At 46.3% G+C, this 21,206-nt stretch overlaps 1 protein-coding gene across 3 annotated transcripts in view; it reads right to left on the bottom strand.

The window, feature by feature from the left end:
- Positions 1-4,969: 4,969 nt before the first annotated feature.
- The window catches only part of LOC119465752 (venom serine carboxypeptidase), an 83,383-nt gene continuing 67,146 nt past the window's right edge, over positions 4,970-21,206 (bottom strand). The window contains exons 2-5 of one of the 3 annotated variants that reach the window (XM_049656862.1): positions 19,026-19,461; positions 9,976-10,168; positions 7,657-7,987; positions 4,970-6,713 (exon numbers count right to left, since the gene is read on the bottom strand). In XM_049656862.1, coding sequence (XP_049512819.1) covers positions 5,908-6,713; positions 7,657-7,987; positions 9,976-10,168; positions 19,026-19,261 — 1,566 coding nt within the window. In that variant the 5' untranslated portion in view covers positions 19,262-19,461 and the 3' untranslated portion in view covers positions 4,970-5,907. Of the gene's footprint in view, positions 6,714-7,656; positions 7,988-9,975; positions 10,169-19,025; positions 20,289-21,206 lie in introns of those variants that run through there. The other 2 variants (XM_037699052.2, XM_049656860.1) reach the window with 2 other exon arrangements.

Raw genomic sequence — 21,206 nt, forward strand, 5'->3', positions numbered from 1 at the left:
AAATGTGCTATCAGAGCTTTGGTTGGCCTTTGCTGTTTTCAGGGCAACGAGATGTATTGATTTGGTTGCATAAGACTGCAATGTATACCCATCTGTGTAGCCAAAATAGTGGAAACTGCTGTGCTTGTTCAACATGCCAGCTTTTATGTTGACTTGGTTACTTGCAACTGTGGCGCTTGGAACAGGACCACGTGGAATCTTTTTAGAATCTGATTTAATACTTTTGCTCCATAAACTTGTAAAAAAGCACAAAAATGTCAAATTGTATGACTGTTTCTTCCAGTACACATTGCAGCCTTTTTGTCTAATTACTAAATGTTATAAAACAACAGTGCTTAATGCTGTGATTTTTGTGTCTTTAATGTTGCATATGACTAATAGGGCTGTGCAAACAGTAATTTGTGAGATAGAATCGATAATGAATCAAACAGTGCCATTAGGAAATAGAACCAAATATAGAATATTTTTCAAACTGTTTTTGAATAACGACCAATCTTTCTTGCCATGTATAACTGTGTTCACATTCCAGTATTCACAGCATTTGCAGGTTTGTCGCTTTCGACAGAAACTAAAATAAATAAAAGAAGCGAAAAAATAGAAGCCTGCTTTATGAAAAGCACAAGTGGTACATGAAGAAGAAATGATCAGATTGTATACTCGGGACACCTCTGAGTATACATAGGGTCCCTTTGCTATTGGGTGAAACTCGACAATTCACGATTTTTGTACCGTAACAAAATTTATGAAAGTTGGGTTATATCCATTTCCTCCCCCAAGTTTGCTCTTTTGCAAGAGATATTAAATAGAGGTGTTACTAAACTAATGAACGCTGCCCTCCTTTCATGATCAAACGGTCAAGATATGTCATGTTAATACAGTATATGAATATGGTATATGCCTCATTCTTGCTTGACAACGCTGAAGCGAAAAGTGACATATGTAAAAATATAATATATTGAGCACCTGCCCGCGCTCGGTCAACGAAAGCTTGCTTTTTTTTTTCTATTAGCTACGTTTACATGAATACGGCATTGGCACATTGCATCGTATTTCCTGCACGTCGCATACAGGTTAAACGGCGGTAATGTGTTAGGAAGAGAATTAACACAGTGCTGACGTTACTCTTCATTGCAAACAGTAGCCATGACATTGAGAGGATGCTTACCGAACTGTTTCGTTCAATGAAGGGTGGCTGATTCGTCTAGTTGGTATTGTATTTTGTTGCAAGAGCCTATTTTGGGAACCGGTAAAACAGGATAACTAACTTGGATGGAAGGCCCCGACAGGTCTAGGCGGGGACATATGCTCCCAATCCATATGATAATTCATGTCAACAAGGGCTTTTAAGACAAGGGATAGCATCCCACCTTCTTTGGCACGTGCTCATCTGCACTACTTATTGTACTTTTTTCCTTTGTTAAACAAGTGCAGAGAACAAAGTAAAAAGAGGTCACTAACAGATCTCTGTTAGTTTTGTCAAAGTTGTATATTTTAAATGTACCAATAACGCCTGGCAAGCAGGATTTGTAGAGATGAGTTTGCCGCATGATTTCTCCCAGGTTTCCTGCTTTAAAACCAACAGGAGATTTTTACCTCCCCCCCCCCCCCCCAAATTAAAACAACAAATCAACACCCAAAAATTTGGCCATGCATTATCCGAGAAAGTTAGAAAATGCATTTTTCAGAGACTGTTAGCATCTGCGTATACTCTTGAGACTAAATCAGGAATGCACTTGGTTTACAGTGACGGAAAAGCAAAAATAAAAAAAACAGCACTACTACTATACTTGGAATAGACAATATGCAAAAGTCCATAAGCAGGCTTTTCCACAGAGCTAACTTTCCTCACCTAACATGGCCGTGTTGCTCCTAGTAGCGTTGTTAAGGCTGAGACATTCATTTTCAAACCTTGCACGGTACGGGGAATGGGTGCTGTCAGAAATGATGTCCCTGACTGGCATGTTGATACTTGAATTACGATTCTAGCCCGAGGTCCGCCATCTTGATTGCATCAAATAAGGTGGGGGAAAAGCGCGCATGCAGGTTTTGCATATCTTGTCACAGCAGATGGTTACATAATTAAAGATGTTATAACAAGGCGTATTGAGATTTACCCCCGTACAGTATTCAGAAATGTGCCTTAACTTGAAGCCAATGCTTGACTTGATTAAATGATGCCTGGTGTCAATGTGCCTACGATACTCATCGTATTTTCTTCGCTGGGTTGATGACAGGTGCCATTTAGATCATGTCAAGCATGCCATAGGTATAGGTAGCGGTATAGGTAGGTCATAGGCCATAGGTAGCGTGTACAAGGTAGATAGCTAAGTTTTGAGGAAGAGAAAGAAAAATGAGAGTAGCTGGTACTAGTGGCGCAAGGCTGAAAAAAAAAAAAACAGTGTAGGGGGGGGGGGGGGGGGGCTGGAGGTCGACCAAGGTATCGAAGTTTTGTTAAGTTTTTGCTCGGGATCTTCCGCTCTTCGCTGTCGCTTTGACGAATATTCACCAGCACGGTATTCCGGGTTTGATAGCAGCCGTTGCATTCGTTCACGAGCAGCGGTGCGACGGGCTTCCCGTCGTGCATCTTCTTCCTCGGGGGTTACGTACTTCTTCGGCCGACCCATGTTTTTAGGCGGCGCAAACGATGTACTCGGCGCAGAGACACTAGGCAATGTGCCGCCGTCGCGGCGTCACGGAGCTTTATACGAAAGCCGCGAACGAAGCGGCGCGCAGTGACGTCATGTCTTTTTTTTTTTCTCCGCCTACATGGCTGTGGAAGCTTGGCGATGTACGGGAATCGACGGTGCAGCGTGGCGCGGCCGGGCGCATACATGCCAGGTGGTTGCTAGGCGATGCATAGTGACGTCAGAGCTAGGCGCAGCGTGGCGCGGCTAGGAGAAGCGACGCGGAAGTCGGAGCGGTGACGTCACGACACCTGTGTGAAGCTCCGCGAAGCCAGGCGCAGCTGTGACAAGTGGTTGCTAGGCAACGCATTGACGCCATAGCTTGGCGGAGTTTCTGCGAACGATTTGTAGCCAAGCTCGGCTTAAATAGCTACGCTGTTAAAAATTAAGGAGATGCATGTTAGAATGAGCAGCATGTAGCATACTTTATTAACTCAAGAAGGCTAGGCGATTGTTTGGTACCACCCCGTTCCAAAAGGGATGCCAATAAATCATCATCACGCCTCATTACATAACTCGTTTCAACGGTGGCAGTATGCTGAGTCGCTATATGATCCAGTGCTAAGGCATTACCGTCGACAGCCATCGTGAGACGGGTCCCGCCGCAATTTTAATGCGTTGTAATTCTTAGGGTACCTCACGCTCTTTCCGGGGGCTATGTATGTATGTATGTATGCATGCATGTATGTATGCATGTATGTATGTGAGTTATGTATGTATGCATGTATGTATGTGAGTTATATATGTATGTGTGTGTGTATGTATGTATGTACGCATGCATGCATGTATGTTACCGTTTTCCCGCCTACCCGAGTCACTGAGTGTGCGGCAATGTGTACATACGCGCCGCTCTTCAACAAACCTCTTTCACGTCGAGAAAGGTCACTGTAGATGCGGGACTGCAGGGTATACATACCGCCGTTCGAGTAAGCTCTTTGACGCCGTCTTGGAGTACTGGGCACGTGCCACTCAGTCTGTGCTAGTCTCCAATGAGCCTCTTTGACGCCAACTTGGGTAACTGTGTATGTGCCACTGGGAATATTTGCCGCTCTACAATGACGAAAAAGGTACCTTAAATTTCTTAAGATCCCTTAATTACGACATAGTACGTGACGATGCCACTTCTTAACACAAGCATAAATCAAGAAGAATAAAATTACAGCAGAACCCATCTCACGATGAACGCCGACTTTAATGCGATTAGCTTTGAAACAGTGTAGCGAGCGACACATCGCATTGCTACCGCTGAAAGGCTTAATGCATGAGGCGTGCATGTAGCCGAACTTTTATCTCGCACATCTCTCTGGACAGGCTGTGCCATCCAGCGGCGCTGCCGCGAAGTTAGCGCGTGGCACATGTGTGAACGCATATTCAGACGAGGTTGTATGAATATATATATATATATATATATATACAGGGTGTTTCAGCGAACACTTTCAAAAATTCTTATAGGTTGCCTGTGGCAGATAGCACAATTCTAGTTCATGAGCTGGTCTACTCGAAGAGGCGGACATTACTTGCACAAGGAATTTAAAGACATAATCGACTAATTAATGAAAATTAGTCGTTTATGCATTTTAGTCGTTAGCATAACTGCTGTTATGCAGTTAGTTCCTTAACAAAACGTCGCTTTAGGCATTGAAGCACAAAATTAACTGGAACGCCAATGCATTTCTCCGCAAAGTTTGGGAATTCATATCTCGAAACTGGTGTCATCCTGATAATTATTTCCAAGTGGATACGCCTTGCGAACTCAACGGCTACAATTTGTAAATTACAATGTGGGCCGTCAGGTAATTAGTTAAAAACCTAATTAGTGAATTTTGGTTAATTAGTCGATTATGCATTTCAAATTTTTGTGCAAGTAATGTCCGACTCTTTGAGTAGACCAGCTCATTAACTAGAACTGGGCTATCTGCCACAGGCAACCATAAATAAAATTTGAAAGTGTTCGCTGAAACGCCCTATATATATATATATATATATATATATATATATATATATATATATATATATATATATATATATATATGACGTACCGCACAATAAGGACGGTGCGGTGCAATAGTGGGGAAAGAGGAAGATGACGATTAACGGCAGTGTTCGGGCGACCATGTCCGCAACCTCCTGCTCGCGTCACACACACACAGACGCATATATATATATATATATATATATATATATATAGAGAGAGAGAGAGAAATGAAACACATATAATATATAGAGAAATGAAACAAAAAAATGGCATTCAATATCAGCACAAAAACCCAGTGCCACATCATCATTGACACAAGTTGGAGCAACGGTTGGTTTCGGGCACAGTTCCCTCAGCAGAGCAACCCAATGCTCTACCAATTAGACCATGGGGTGCCCAGTTGCCCATGTTGGCGTGAAAGAGATTAGCCGAGGACAAACAAACATACCGCAAACTGGGTGAAGTTCCCAAGAAATGCTAATCGCATTAAAAACAGACTGCGCTATAAAAAGGAAAATAAAGCACAGTATACTCCTTTCGAGCATTGACCGCATTAAACACATATTGAAGAAAAAAATCATACCACGAGAGAGATGGAGAAAAACGTTTAGGCTTGATATACTACAGAGCATGCAGTCTAAAATCAGTGCATCGGAACAATGTAAAATACGCACACCAAAGCAGATGTGGGCGACTCAAGTATGTGATATACACGAAGCTGAAGAACTTATTATTGGCGCGAAGGCACCTTCACAGCCGAGTCTATAGAGTAGTTGCCTTAAAAGAGCGCTCAGAGTAGTTCTGTGTACTTGGTTCGGGCATGCATGCACAGAATGTCTTTCAGAGAATTTACGCTGGAGTCGGAGAAAGCCACATTCTCGTTGAAGTTTTGCACTCCGCCAAGTAAGCACTGGATCTAGAACGAGATGGCGACAATATCTCCGCTTTGTAGGCTGCGCACATTGGCGGTGGTTGCGGTGGTTGCTGCTCATTCCTGCCAGAGCGGGCGGCGCACTCACGGAAACGCAGTAACGAGGGCCTCAAAATGGGAACGACGAAGACATTGGTGGTATTGTCACGAGCCAGCATCCAATTCGTGGAAATGTCCCTTTGTGTTCACATCGATTGTTGAATAAAGTCTTCTATAAAGTATACCCAGCATCCAGCCAAAACACCGCGATCACTTCTCGGCCTGTGTCTGTATAGGCTGTTGACTCCATGCACTTTGTTCCGCGAACGGCTCGGTGTTTAAGCGTGCCGCGTCAGATTGTTCATCAAGAAGCGTCGCATCATCTCGTTGACGGTACGCGTCTGGTCGAAACCTGGGTGGTGTCCCGCTCTGGCGACAACTACGAATGAGAAATTGCCCGCCGACGTCACGTATCCAGACAGTCCTGCCTCCTCTGGCCCCGCGTAGAAGGGCACGCGGCGGCCGTGCCTAAACTGTTCGGCTCGGCTCCACTCGACGCTCCGAAAGTACTCTTCGATTCGAGCCGCCGAGAAGGTCGGGTCCAGCTGACCCGCGTACGCCAGAAACCGGTAGTTGTCCATCAGTGTGCTCACGATGTCCGTGATGTTCCTCACGAAGTCCCCGCTGAGCTGCACGTCGAGGAGGGGTTCGCGTACGAACAAGGCATTGCGACCGACGTGCACGGCGTACTTGAAGACTTCGCTGGCTACATAGGCCCTGTAAGCCGCGAACTCGGCCGGTTCGACGCTCTGCAGCGCGTTTCCGTCGTAAGAGTAGCCGGTAAGCCGCTGGAACATAGTTGGACCCCTTCCCTCCCCCCTGGAAACGAAGGCGGTCTTGAAGAGCAGCTGCACAGCTTCCAGCTTGCGGTTGTCACTAATCATCTGCCTGGCGGTCTCCATTCGAGTGGTGTACGCCTGCCAGCCGTGGTAGTCGAGCAGGCTCAACTGGTGGTAGTAGTCGGACAGGTCAACCAAGTCCACTATGGGGCCCAGGAAACCGACGCCGCTGATGATGCCTCGCAGGTTTACCGGAAGGTCTGGGTTTGAATGCATTCGAATGGCCAGAGCGACGGCGGCTCTAGCTGAAATGAAGGAAAATAATGCGAAATAGAGCCAAGCAATGCGTTTCTTCGAAAGCGCATGATTTGGCAAGAAGACGACAACTTAAGCTGTTGGTCGAAGCGACTTTGCGCTCAGACTTGGCGATCGAACCAGCCTAAGAATTTACTCCTGAATTGTGTTCCTTTGCTGGTGTGAATCGCATTCTTCCTCCTTAGAGGCTGTACACATTGAGTTCCTTTCTAAATGGCTCAGATTGATAAGTTGTTGTGTAACATAGCGGCAGGCCTCTTCAAGTCAAAAGAAGTTGTTTGGACACGTTGGAAGCTACACATTCGCCTTGCGCGCGTGAGCCATGTAACACATTACCAGCAGTGAAGCGCAATATATTTTCCAGCATTGATATTCAATACTTGATTAAAAATCCACTAGATACGTTATCGTCGTGGCTATTCATAAATTTGTTATCACAGGCGCTTGCAGTTGTGCATTCTCGATGAAAGAATACAGATTAGTGAAAGAAATCATTAGTGCTGAATTGATTATCGAGAATTATAACATATAAAAGTCACCGTTACGATTACTTATGGTAGGAATAACTAAACTTCATTTTGACTTTGCGCACAAACAATAGAAAATATGCGATGTTATAGAAGGTGGTGTTGGAGAGAGCTGATTTCTGGTGTGTGGTGGTGTCTGAGACAACTGATTCGTATTGAACCAAGTGATGATGTTTCTCGCAGTAGTTCTTTGCAAACGCTAGAAAGTTCTGTTAAGCGTGAAGGAGATTATGTAAAAAATTATCCTAAAGTGTCTCTCATTTGCTAAAAATAATTAAAGAATTATTTAGGGGTTTCATTTGACTGATCATCGTAAATAAATAAATGAGATTAAGAAATGACACAACTATTTAAAACTCAGTGGCACTTGTCGCACATCACTATGGCTTAGAGTAAGCTGTTTTACCTCCATAGGATTCGCCAGCAACGTAGAAGTCGCGCCCTTTGTACTCGGGGAACAGCCGGAAGAACTGCACCAGGAACCCGTGGATGTCCCGAGCAATCTCTTCCAGGCTCGTCGGGTAACCCTTGATGTCACTGGTCCGGCTGAACCCGGCTCCCACGGGCTCGTCCAGATAAATCACGTTCGCGTACTCGCACAAAGTACTCTCCCTCGGGTACAGCTTCCCGTGGGCATCGATGGCGACGAGCCCGTTTTCGAGGAAATGACCGAACAGAGAGGAGCTTCCGGGACCTCCTTGGAGCCAAAGTAGCAGGGGGGCTTCGATGTGATTTTTCTGCCAGAGAAAGAAGGAGATAGGCAAAAGCTAAAATGCCTCTCATTTTGTTTCTTTCGATTGCCATCAATCTGCTCATATGACAATATATCAATACTGAAACGCTAGAAAACCATACTTCGTTCAACGTGACAGTTGTTTCGCGTGAAGACAGTGTACTGTCTCATATTCGCCATATCTAGCCAATACTGTACATCTATAGTAGGCAACTGTGTAGGATGGATACAGTTACAAATTCGCCACATGATCTGACCAAGTCAGTGCGTGCACTCGGCAAACACATGTAGATAACCCTGGCGGATTAAAATACCAGTGTCTGTCCCAACCGAGTCGTTCTAATCTGGTCAATGCGTACCTTACGAGGCACGACAAAGACAAGCCGCAATGTTGTTGTGGCCTCAAAACACAATGTCTTTGCTAGCAGTCTGCTATACTCGTCTTTGTCGTCACCTCCATGTGATGCGACGAATGAGACACCCGAAAGAGGTGTTGTTCGCGTGCTTCCCGAGAGGCGTATTTTCTGAAGCGTTTGCTCACCCGAGTGTTTTATTGCGACAGCAATTGCATGGACACTCCAAGCGCATTTCTGCCGTCGCCGTGATGCTCCGTATAAAGTACAAACACAATAAGATCGTCGCCGCGCGCCGTACGCTTTATGCGCGAGTGAAAGCTTGCGAGTGTCGGCCGACGATCGCGGCTCAATCTCGCGACCGCGAAGAAGGAAGGTGGGGCGGTCTGCGATCTGCGATGTGGACAAAGTCCATGCGCCGCGTGCGGGTAGCTTCGTATGCACTGAGCTTTCGACGTTTAGTTCGCTTTGAAGCGAGAGACAGCACGAAAGTCACCTCGCTCACTGCTTCTGCCACGCTTCCTGACTCGAGTGTTTTGACAACGAGTTCCCGCGGTCATCGAGCGTGCTGTGTTGATGTTTACGTGTGCGCGCGTGACACCGTGTTTGTCGATTTAGTTAGTAAGCGAATGTTTAAAACTTTATACGGCCGACAAAACCACTATCCTTACTTCGTGCATGCAGCTGTCTACTAATTTGCCATCACAATCGACGCTTCGGCTTTCGGGCGAAACTGCGACTTATTTTATAGAATATTACAATCTACCATTGATTATCATGTCCTCCTGCTGCCAAGAACAGAAGAAGCAACACGGAAACCTCAATGAGAGCTCAATCATTGTTCTTTCATCGACTGTATCCGTTGAAGCGGTACCTCTGCCCACTAATAAGCCACCTACAAAAGCTATTACAGCTGCAGTGAAGAAAAACAATAGACATAATCTATAGGCACCCTATACCGGAAAACCCACAGTGGTAGCCTTTCGTCTTAAGATTTGTTTGCATTTTTAAAATAGTTTCTCTCTATACATAACTGATAAGAACAAGAGATAGGACACGACAGTGGAACGTTTATGGAAAGATTCTATTTCTTGGATACCAAATGGGAATGCCTTTCCCAAGTCTGGTACTACAGCGTAAAGTAAACCTTGCCGGAGGACGTGTTCTCTTTTGTGGAACTACAGTTTTCGATAGTCGAATGGAAATCGCATTATAAGCTTCATAGAAATAACTTCTTCGAGGATCATATTTTCTTGTATTGGCATCACACACATCACAATATATTTTGCATTGGTTTCATTATTTCAAAGCTCCATAGATTCATGAAATTCCGTAACCGCGTCAGGCTAAATATTAGATCTAAGATGTAGCACCATTCCCACGATAACATTCGATCGCAAGCAGTGCGAATGTTTCATCTGTGACAAACATTGACGAAGTATGTGTGTTTCGGTGACTGCATATTGGCTTGTATTTGTAAATGACGTACGAGCTACCACGGAATCACCGCTCCCCAGAATGCTCATCTCATATTCGTGTTTTGGGCAATTATTTGGAATGAGGGATTAGCCCATGAATTTGCTTTTCTTTCAGACGTGATCAGAGCCGACGTTCACACGGGACCATCCCCACCTCTCACCCTGGCCTGCACATGCAGGAAGAAGAGGTGGCTCTGAAGTGTCTCGTTGACGGTGACCAGGCCCGCGTGGGCCTCAGCTCCCGTGTCCTTGTTGGAGAACATGGGCACCACGCTGAGTTGCCTGGCCTCGGTCGCCCGCTTGCTTTCCACGAGGGGAGTCAGGTAGAGGGCGCCCTCATCGCCATCATGTCGCCTTGAAGGATTCGGGATAACAAGGGTGACATTGTTGGGATGACAACGTTAGTGAACGTCACGGCTGCAACTGTGCATATGATTGCATGTGAGGTCTCCGGTTACACAAATGAATATCAAAGCAGAGAAAGAAAATGACCTGATTTCTAGCAGCTTGAAATCTGCATTCATTCAAAAAGTTATGCGGAGTCAGTGCAAGTTTAATAAGAGGAGGAAGACAGTGTTGCTAGCTGCATGCGGACCTACCCTTACAAACCTTGCCAGCACTTTCTCCGCCCGAGCTGTACTTCTTAAGTTCTTAGCAGAGTCTGAAGCCTTTCACAACAATCTGAGCGCTGCATATTAGGTTTACAACACAGCAGGCAAGAGTAACGCACAGGACTTGGTGCGACAGGCTGCACACCATGTTGCTCAGTCTTGTCCATGTTTTTTTGCGTTCCTTTAATTTTACTATATACCATGAACCAAATAGCCCAGTAGCAAGCCTTGCGCATCATCCACCTCACCAACGTAAGCTGTGATGTTTCAGTACATAACTGTCGGTGTGCTGAAAGAAATGGCTACGCTCCTGAGCGGATCAACTTCGCATTGTGCAAAAAAAAAATATATATTGTGAAAGGAACATGCAGGAAATGGAATGACAAAAACCGAACTAACGCTTATTCAAACAAATATCGAAACATAAAAAGACTAAGGAAAGCGGAATCATGTTTATACACTATGTGAAACTGAAGAAAACGAGAACATTGTTCATGGGATCACTTTGACTTCTCTTGGCTGTGCTAGTGTTTTATCTCTTTCATCGACACCTCGGGATAGAATGATCTGGGTGTTTATTTATTTATTTATTTAATACATACTGCAGTACGAGGACCAAGCAGGAGGGGCAAAAAAGGGAACATAGTGAAAGAAATGAACAAGTTATACAACAGGTTATAATAAACATTGCTACTGAAAGATAAGCATACACTAACAAAGTGATTAAATATACATGTGTAGAAAAATTTGCATAACGATGTATTAACAATTTTATGTACACAAGGGTAAAACAAACACATCAAAATTTAAACACAGTCATTTTAAACACAATCAACAGTTTTATGCACACAAGGGAAAAGCAAACACAACTTAGATAATGCGTTGACATAATGCAGTATGGCAATAACAACAATGTAGTTTAGACAAAAAGATGCATGTGCTTTTCGAAGTCAGGAAAGCCACGTTCTGGAAAAACTTTTGAAGGCAGTGCATTCCATTCGTTAATGGTTCGCGGAAAAAACGAGTGTTTGAAAAGGTTAGTATGTGCAAAGTACGGTGTCAGATCGTGATTGTGAGAATGTCCGGTTTGCCGGGAAGAAGAGGGAGAAATGAATTGACCGGGATCGATACTAAACTGCCGATTTCGGAGCAGGAAAAGAAACTTGAGCCTCGCGATCGCTCTGGGCTGTTTCAAGAGTGGAATGTTGTTAGTAGCGCATCAGTGATGAAAGTGAATCACGATTGTGGTAGGCGTTATAGATGAATTTTACTGCTCTCCTTTGGACCATTTCTAGTTTATTAACATCATCTTTAAAATATGGGTCCCAGGCCACGCATGCGTACGCTATATTACGAACTATATGGCGCTCAAATAAATTTGAAAGCCCTATTAGTTTGCTTGTTTTCAGATTCTACGCTCTTCTCACACTTCTTATAGATGACGGCTACTATTTGCAGGTCTATACACATTGTCAGTCCTTTTCTTTCAAAATTTACTTAGTGTCCCCTAGTGACGGAAGATGAGGCACGGGAGTATTTCGCGACCCTTGCTACGCTTAAGAATATGCCTAATCGAGAACGGCCAACACAGGTGGGCGACCACATCTTTTCGCGTAATGCACGTCTGTCTAAAATCAGATACAGAATATGGCACTATCCCAATGAGCGAGGAAACAATGTGAAAAAGCACGAGGCGCAGCTTCAATACTGTGCGCCAACTTATTGATTAGTGCACGTTATGAATTATTTAGCGCGCGCTATCCCAAGGGCAATAAACAGGGAAACGTCTGCGTATCACAAACGTTGTTCAGTGTCGGTGTTGAGTTACGTCGAGGTAGTTTAGCGATGCTGCCTGACTTGCCATTCCTTTCATTTCTGCTTTGCAAACCTGGTGTCTCATCGCAACGACCGCGTATAAACACGGTCCAAGTGCATATCAAATAGCTGCAACAATATGAAGAGGTTTGATTTGACACTGCCCTTTTGAGGTCTTTTGAGAGGTTTGACACTGCCCTTTTGGAATTTGAGCGCACAGTGGTTTCGCATTGGACCGTGACGGAGGTTCAGCTTGGCGGAAAGGCAAATGACGTTGCCGCTCCCCGCTTGCGACACTGAGCTGGTGCTCAGCCGCGTAAGTTGTAATTATATGTGGCCTACAAATTTAAGGGGACGCCAAAGAAGGTGTAATAAAGGCGCACAGGCGTGACATTATTCAGTTGTCATTTCTTTTTTGCATTAAACGAAGATCCGAACAATCTAAATCATAGAATAAATACTTGCAAGCGTCAATATTGTCCTACCAATTACTGTGATATACTTGTTTCTACAAATCAGTTTCAGTTTTTATATATAGAGCCTGGATGCGTAATGACACCATGAGTTGTACAGCGCCCGCCTCGGCGGTGGGAAGTGGTGGGTTCGATTCCCACCGCCGCCGGGCACCCACTGGTTCAAATGGGCACAAGTGTACCCGCGGCCTGGCGTAAGAATGGCTTTGCAGGAATGTCTCGCCACATTCATGCGATTGCTGTGGCTGCCACGCGTGAGATCAGGCTGGTAAAACGTACGCAGCGCTTTTGTTACTGTTTTTCTGAGCGACGTCATCGTACTTTGCGTTGTTGCTACAGGGCGTCAGCAAATTTTGCTCTGTGTCATGACGTTACAATCACGCCACGTCCGTTGTTTCGAGACGTGTGAAACTAAAATATCTTCCAAGTGTTTCCCAACATTCGTACTTACCATGTGTCATCGCTTTACGTGGGAGCAGCTTAACTGTGGTAGAGTTCCTGCAACTTCGGAGATACGTGCCAATTTTTATTTAAACTTAACCTGAATTTGTAAAGCGCACTTCAGGAAGAGCAATATGACCGCTCTTACAGCGACAGTAGGGTTGGTTAGCCGAAAAAAAAATTGTCGCAGTTTCACCCGAAAGGCGAAGCATCAGTTGCGATAGAAAATTAGTAGAGAGCTATACGGAGTAAGGATAGTAGTTTTATCAGCTGTATAAACCTGGACATGCAGCAGCACCAGCAACGCGCAGAACTGTTGTCGACGCCGTCGGTGTTTTGCCTGCGTTCGCACCGAACGCGCGCGGCGCTGGTGACTGTTGCCGGTGCCTCTGGGGGCGGCTCGTAGGTTTTCGACGAGATCAGAATGGGACACTCGTCGAGCAGCGTCGGAAGTCTTTACCACCTTCTCGCCTCGCAACGTTCTTATATAAATACGCATTTGGTGCCGCAGCTAAACGTCGCCTCCCCTCTCTCCATCCCGTCCCCCCACGGCCTTTCGCGCGACGGAAGAAGTCGCGTTTGCTCTCTGTATGTGGCGATTGTAAAGGAGGACATAGACGCTTAATTCTGCAGCCCTTCAGGGAGCACGGCGCAGAACGCGCGTTTGCTCTCCGACGTGCGTTCGCTCCCCGTGAAAGGGCGCGCGTCCCTCGCGCCCTTTCACTCGCACATGCAGCGTCCAGAGCGCGGAGACGATTTCATCGCCGTTGACGTCATACGGAACCTCACGCCGACACCGACGGCAGAAATCCGCTTTGGAGTGTCCATGTAATTGCTATCGCAATAAAATACAGGAAAACGAGAGGATGTTGCCGACAACCTGAAGTTACCGCATCACCTCCCCGACCGCGTCTACTCAAGTACGTGCAGTTATTTGTTCATTGGCAGAGAAGCAATGTATTGCATACTAAAAGAGCCACAGATTAAATCTAGCAAGTTTTGAGTGAACAATTCTTCAGCCAGAGAGGCAAACAGGAAAAATTACCTTGAAATTTGTTGCCTAACAGTTACACTGGCGCTGAGGTTACGGCGCACAATACAAAAAAAACATAAATTAAGTTTGGCGGTCATTCTCCAGTGATCAACCATTTCCTGGTAAGTGAACAAATATAATGTTTCGAAAGAATACCAGTCTACGAGTTTACCAGTCTAAACTGATTTAGTGTCCCTCATTTATGTCCCTTTGATACATGTTAAACCAATAAGCACTGGCTAAGCTAAAGTCCACTGCGAGAATCCATGGAATAGAGATACTTTCACATGGTAAATGTAATGGGTGAGACCAGGCCACAACTCGTAGCTAAGTTAGCCTCTTATCTGATCACCACTGGACTTGTTGGTTCGTTATTTCACCTAGTTTTAAATCAATGTTGTACTCATTGTCATCTTCGGAATCACAGCTGCTCTGTGGGCTAATGATTCGCTAATGCTTCCATTTGTGTCTATAGCTTACTGGCTCGTTCCGAAGACCTAGTTCTTGAGCGTTCACCGTGACATTGTAGGGGAGGAATTTCGGGGAAGTGGAGCTGTCTTGAAATTCGTAACCTGAAACTGGAGTCCAAGCGCCTTTCGCGAGTTAACTAGCGCTTGTGGCCGCACAAAAATATCGAGTCAGGATTACGGGCCATGATAGTTTTAATTCAGGTGAGCCCCATCACATATCTTGTAGTGTGTGTTTAGTGTGCGCGTGCTTGTATACGTCATATATATCTCTGAACTGTCATCCCCAGATAACAAGAGACACGAAGGAAAGGAAGAGGGCAGGGAAGTGAAACCAGGGCAGCAAATGCGGTTTACTACCCTACGCTGGGGACGGGGGACACGCCGTGCATTTACACACGCGCACAACATTCAACACAAATTAGTCTCAGTCTGTATTAGAGCTGTCTGTACAAGTGTGTTGTCCTCGAGAAGATTAACAAGGGCTTTGACACCCTCTTCAGGCGAGGTTGGCATTTCCGAAACGGCCAGTTCAGAAAGTAATTGGTCATCAACACGAACTAGCGCAAACACGGCCGATCGTTTTTGTACACTGTAAGGGCGGTCACGTGGACTGTACTCGATAATATTTTCGCGACCATAGTCATCACACGCAGCACTATCGGCCATCCCAATACGGAAGGCGAAGACTTCAATCGCCATAGACGACTGGAGAGGGTTACGTCCCGTCGGGAGAGTCCAGATGGGATTCGAAGACGGAGCGAAGGGTACAGACGGTGAAGTCCGTTGTATAACGAATTCATTTGTTCAACAGGGACTCTGTACATAAGCGCTGATAACTTGTGTGAGTGGACCTCAAGGTCCGCCGGCTACCACGCTGTCTTGATGAACCGAGACGGCACATCTTAAGCGCGTACTCTTCGGTCAACATCTTAAGTCAACTCCTGTGACCAAGAAAGATTCTGCTTTGGTAAACCTGTATTCTGGTAAAGGAGGTGTTCCTTGCTGTACTGGCTTTGCTTGCAGCCGCTGATATACCAGGCATCGACGTATGGCTTTCTTGACTAGTTGACTGGCCGGTGGAATCCAAAATCGTTCACGAATCTGAGTCAGGGCATCTCGTACACCCCCATGGAGAACCTTCATATAGACTTTTCGGATAGTCACCCTTGTGTCAGCTTCAATCAGAAGTTCGTCCATGTGCATGGATTTCTGAAGCAGTAGAGCTGTCGTTTTGTAGCTATCCTCGGTGCACCGAAAATTATGTTGCAACGTGGCCATCAAAAGAAAATGGCTTGAAGTGGCTCCAAATGACACTCTGGTCATCCTACAGATTTCTTGTTCTGGTAGCGGTTGGTTTGTCCGAGAAGGCTTTGTAAACCAGAGGAATCTCAATGAATCTCTGTCCTCCTCATGCAGGCCGATTTGAAGGATGACCTTTTCAACATATGCTGTCATAGCGACCTTGTATCGCCGGAAACGCAAAGGTAGGGTGGTTACGTCTGGGTTTAAGCTCGGCCCGGATTCCAAATTTTCGTTCAATGACTTCGCTCCACGTTCATGCGAGGATGCGTCGAAAACGAAGCAAATATTTGTTGTAGTCCGGTCTTCCTTGATCACCGCTCGATGTGGCTTGTAGTACATTCGAAATTTGCTCGTGGAACTTGAATAGGAAACTCTTTCTGCTGATCCTTCTTTCACATATTCACGAATGGTCTTGTCGTACCTTTGCAATAGGCTGCGGTTCTTGCTGAGTTTGCGCATCAAATTGCCAAGACGTTTAGTGGCCACAGAGAAATTGTCTGCCAAGTCCACCATTTTCTTCCGAGGAAGTCGAACTTGATAACGACCGTCCCTTTTAGTTATATTTTTGTCGAACTCTTGTAGCGTCAGTTCACTATCGAGCAGGCTCTCTTGATCAGCTCTGACAAATAGACTTTCCAGGTCCACAAATCGCGAGAGAACCCCCGGGACAGTGTCTTTTTCCACGCAGGTTCGGAGCACAAATAATGGCGCTGGAACAGTGAACGGTGTTGCCTGGGAAAGGAAGTGGTCCTTGCACAGTCCATCCTAATTTAGTGTGCAAAGCTTTTAGATCCTTCCATTTCTTCCACACGGTTTTCACGTCGCCAGTCACAAGTTGCCAGTAGTAGTCTGAACCTATAAGTATATCTACAGAATTTCCGTTGTCTTCTCCTAAAGAGAAGGCTCGTGTATCCAATCCAGTTTCTTCCATCTTCTTTAGAACTTCTTCATCTGGAATGGGAATGTGCTCGCTACAGATGTCCTCCACTTCTAAAGCTTCGATTTCAATAGGTTTATCTGTCTTTTCTGGGAAGGCGATCACGCGAACGCTTCTCATTGTTTCTGAGACTTCCGTCCTCCGAAAACTCCTGCATTCACAGGTTCCTCTTGTAGAAACTGAGTGTGCGGGATGAATCTGTGGTAATAAAGCTGCGCTGGCTTCCACCGTCGAAGAGTATCCTGTAATGCTTTGAAGTTGCCGTGCCTGCCACTCTCGCCGTCAAGCACTGCAATAATATAACGGGACTCGCTTGTTCAGAAATAAGGTTAACTGCTGTCGCAGAAGCCTCATTCTCTTCCTTCTTGAAGTAAGGGTTACACATCGAAGTGACATGACCACGAGAACATCGATCACATCTTCGTCTTCCTCTACAGTCTCTCGCCCTATGACCTTGTTTTAGACATCGAAAACATCGTCCGGTCTTGGTGAGAATCTATTTCTTGTATGTCAGACTCACTTCTTTGTTGTGGCAGACTTCAGCACTATGCTTAGATGATTTGCAAAACAAGCACAGGTCAGGCTTCTCCAACACACTTTGTAGGGCCGCTGTAGATGGCACGTTGCGATGCTGAAGAAATCGCGATGTCTGTCTATTTTTCTGGACGACTTCTGGCGTTTTCGCACACGTATATGTTGTCACAGCTTCTCGGCACTGAAGTTGATGAAGTACTCCAGAAGACTTTGTAACTCTTTCTCTGCTTTCGTCATCCGGTGCTCTGAGTCAACTTCCGCTTCATTCGTTGATACCGCTGTGGACGCTTTCGTCGACTTGTAAAGCTCATGAAATTTAAGCACTAAGTCTGACGGTAAGACTCGTAAAAGAATCTCCCGTAACATGGAACAGCACGTTGAGGGGCTCGTTCCAAGAGCTTTGAGGCTCCTTACATGCACCTGTACTTGGTCATATAGATCTCGAAGTTGCGTGATGTTCGAAGACGATGTCTCAAATCTAAAAGGCTTCGAAGGTGCTCTTGAACTATTATACTTTCATCTCCGAAGCGTTTCTTGAGAACATCTATGGCGTCCTGAAAGCACTCGCCAGTTGCCTGGAGTCCAGATATGGCTGAAGCGGCTGCTTCACTGAGTAGGGTGCTCAGGTAATTGAACTTGTCAGCAGTGCTGAGCTCTTCCTTATTGTGCACTGCCGTCGAAAACTGTGTCCAAAAACGGTGCCATTGTTTTCGGTTACCATCGAATTTCATCAGTTCCAAATGCGCTTGACGCTTACTGAAGCTGGGCTGCTCGTCTGGCGCGAAGCTTGGGACGTACGGCTATTCTGAAGCTCAAAACGGAGTTTTGATGTCATTGTAACAACCTTGTCTCCATATTTGCTCGCGTCTAACGTCTCACTCTCGATTAAATCGTCAGGCGTCTCGTTTAGAATGTTCTCATCTCTTTTCGCTATCTGCAAGTAGAGTGTGTCAATCAGATCACGTAAAACGCTGACCTGTGATGTTGCCGGCTCTTTCTGTTCTCGTAGAATGCCTTCCGCTTTTTTGAGGATGTCCAATTGCGAGCGTAGGCACTTGCGTCGTCGGAGTAGCCGTTCCATGAGTCAGTTTGGCAGCCGGGAACTCTTCGCAAAATGCACAGGTATCGCAGCGCGGTGACCGTGAATCGATGAGGTTGACGTCGTTCAGAAGATTCCGCTGGGTTTCGGCACCATGTGAGTGGACCTCAAGGTCCAGCCGGCTACCACGCTGTCTTGATGAAACAGAGACGGCACAGTCTTAAGCGCGTACTCTTCTTTTAATGGAACTGCGAATAAATAGAATGGTTTCATGTCCTCGAGCGAGCGGAGCTCGTGAGGCGCAAAACGATGATGATGAACGATCGTCTGCTATAGGACGTATGAAAGACGAAGTTCCAACAACTTGTATATACATTTATTGCGTGGTCTACTGGAGGGAGGCTGATACACATGAACTAGACGTTTATAAAGTGTATTATACGTTTTACGGATGTTTTACTGGAGAGAAAACTCAAATATAAGGCATCGCATTACAGTCACGTACGCCCGGGTTTTCTGTAACAATGGACCATGCTATATACATACTCGCGCTCACCGATTTCGTGACACGGCGAACGCTCCAATGAGCGCTAGGCTGACGGCGAGCATGAGCACGAGGAGCACGATGAGCGAACACCGGCGACCCTTCACGGTCGTCGTCAGGCGCGAGGACGCCTCGTCCTCGCGCTCCCACAATGGCTGCTGCTGCTGATGCTTGAGATGCGTGCCAGCGTGCGGCCGACCGGCCTCTGCCGCTTCCGCTGCGGTGGCAGGGGACACCGACACCGACATGTCTGGGCCTTCTTCGAGCTGGGGGCACGGCTCGCTGATATCCGCGCTCGCTGGCTGGACGCCGGTGCAACCGAGCGATCTCTGGTCCCCGGTTGGCTACGGGCTTGCTCCTTCGTTGCGAACGCAGCTAACGACGCTGCTACGTAGCTGCCACCGCACTTCCTCGCGATGTTGGCTGTGCTGGTGGAGAGGGACTCGTCCTGCACGGCACGTAGGAATGCACGCTTTGTGGAGAGGCGGTTGCCGCGGGAGGTATGCGTGTACTGTTGACTCTTTCGTCTGCTATGTGCGACTCGGATTTCGTGTTTACAAACTCGGCCGCCGAACACGCTTGACGGTAAACAGAAGCGCCGAAAGCTATAAGGCGTAGCTGTTGTCTGCGATGGCTAACACAAAGTAAAAGGCAAATACTGGCGACAAGGAAAGTGTCGGCAGTAGCGGGCACGGAGTTCCGGCAGGTACAGTGGTGAGCACTGTCCGGGTGAACACCTCATTAGTATTCACGAGCCTGTAGCACTTGATGTTGAGCACAAAATAAAGAAAACTATTATTTATTTTATTGGCATCATCATTAGGCGTCGTATTCGGCATATTTTCCCCGGAAGTAGAAGGTACGTTGAAGTTGTACCAACTTGAATACTAATGAGGTGTTTACCCTAATAGTGCTCACCATGCACTGTACCAAGCGGGACATTTGCCGCTGCACTGCTTCCCACAGTACGGATATGCGGGGATGTGGGTTGACTGATTCACTCGGTGCTATTTGACAAGACCGCAAACTGGGGCCACGGACCTTTGCGCAACGTCCGATTGTCGGACGAGGCAACCGAAATTAGGTAGTATAGAACATATACAACGAAGTTATTTGTAGCTCTGGCAAAATTTAAACGATATATCTGAGGAACACGTTCTGTACTCAGGTTAATCCGTCTCGCAAAACAGCTGACAATAATGTACACGTGAATAATGTACATTCCTTTCAGAAACCAGCCATATCTTACCGATAGACAATTACGTAAAAATATTCAATCTCTCGTAACAACCAAATTCGTTCAATAAAAGTGAAACTTCGTATTGTCGATACTATAGTAGAAGTGGCGAAACGTCCATATCACTGAGACGATGTTACTTCGGCCAAGGATTAAGTCCACCTTCCAACTTATTTCTGAGCTGTCAAACCATCCTTTGCTGTCTGCGTTCCAAGCCACTGCCTCTATCGTGACGTAGTGTCTTATTCAGAACTGTGACACTCGATTGCGACCTAACGCCAATATGATTTCAAAAAGTTTCGCGTGCTTTTGTAGCGGTCTACAATACCTTGCAATTATTCTGCTTCTGTTTGTGATTTCCTTTAGTGAATCTGCACTCGAAAATACTGTAATGAAGAAGAGTAACCTGTGCCTCAGCAGCATCGCCACCGGCATGAGCTCGTGGTTGCTGTCCTTGGCCGAACGCTTGTGACTGCTACCCGTTCGCCTGCATCCGTTGCTAATAAACCTCTTAGCAAGTGGTAGAGGTGCTGGGTTTTGCTTGTGTTTTGCTTGTGGTGGTGCTGGTCATGTGGCGCGCCATTGCCGCCGTCGCATGCTTCCTTTCCCGAACTTCTGGCGAGCGCCACCGTTCCCCGCTCAATTTTCATCGTCGCCTTCCAGCCTTCCTACCTCTTCATTTTGTCCTGATCGCTCACCCGCGCCTACCCGCCGCTCACCATCTCCACGTCGTCGCTCGCTTTCTCCGATGCGTCGCCGTGCCGGACCCACCGAGCAGGAAAACTGAAGGCCGCAGTTCCCGAGGCACGAACTGCGTCTACGTCGAAATGCTCAAGTCCTCGTCCCTCTCCAGCCAACGTAATTGAAGTGTATGTCGAAGGAGTCACCGTCCTGGCACTTGTCGATACAGGAGCCGCAGTATCTGTAATTTCCGCCAAACTCTGTCGCATACTAAA

This window comes from Dermacentor silvarum, chromosome 10, assembly GCF_013339745.2.
Source record: "Dermacentor silvarum isolate Dsil-2018 chromosome 10, BIME_Dsil_1.4, whole genome shotgun sequence".
NCBI classification, from domain to species: domain Eukaryota; kingdom Metazoa; phylum Arthropoda; class Arachnida; order Ixodida; family Ixodidae; genus Dermacentor; species Dermacentor silvarum.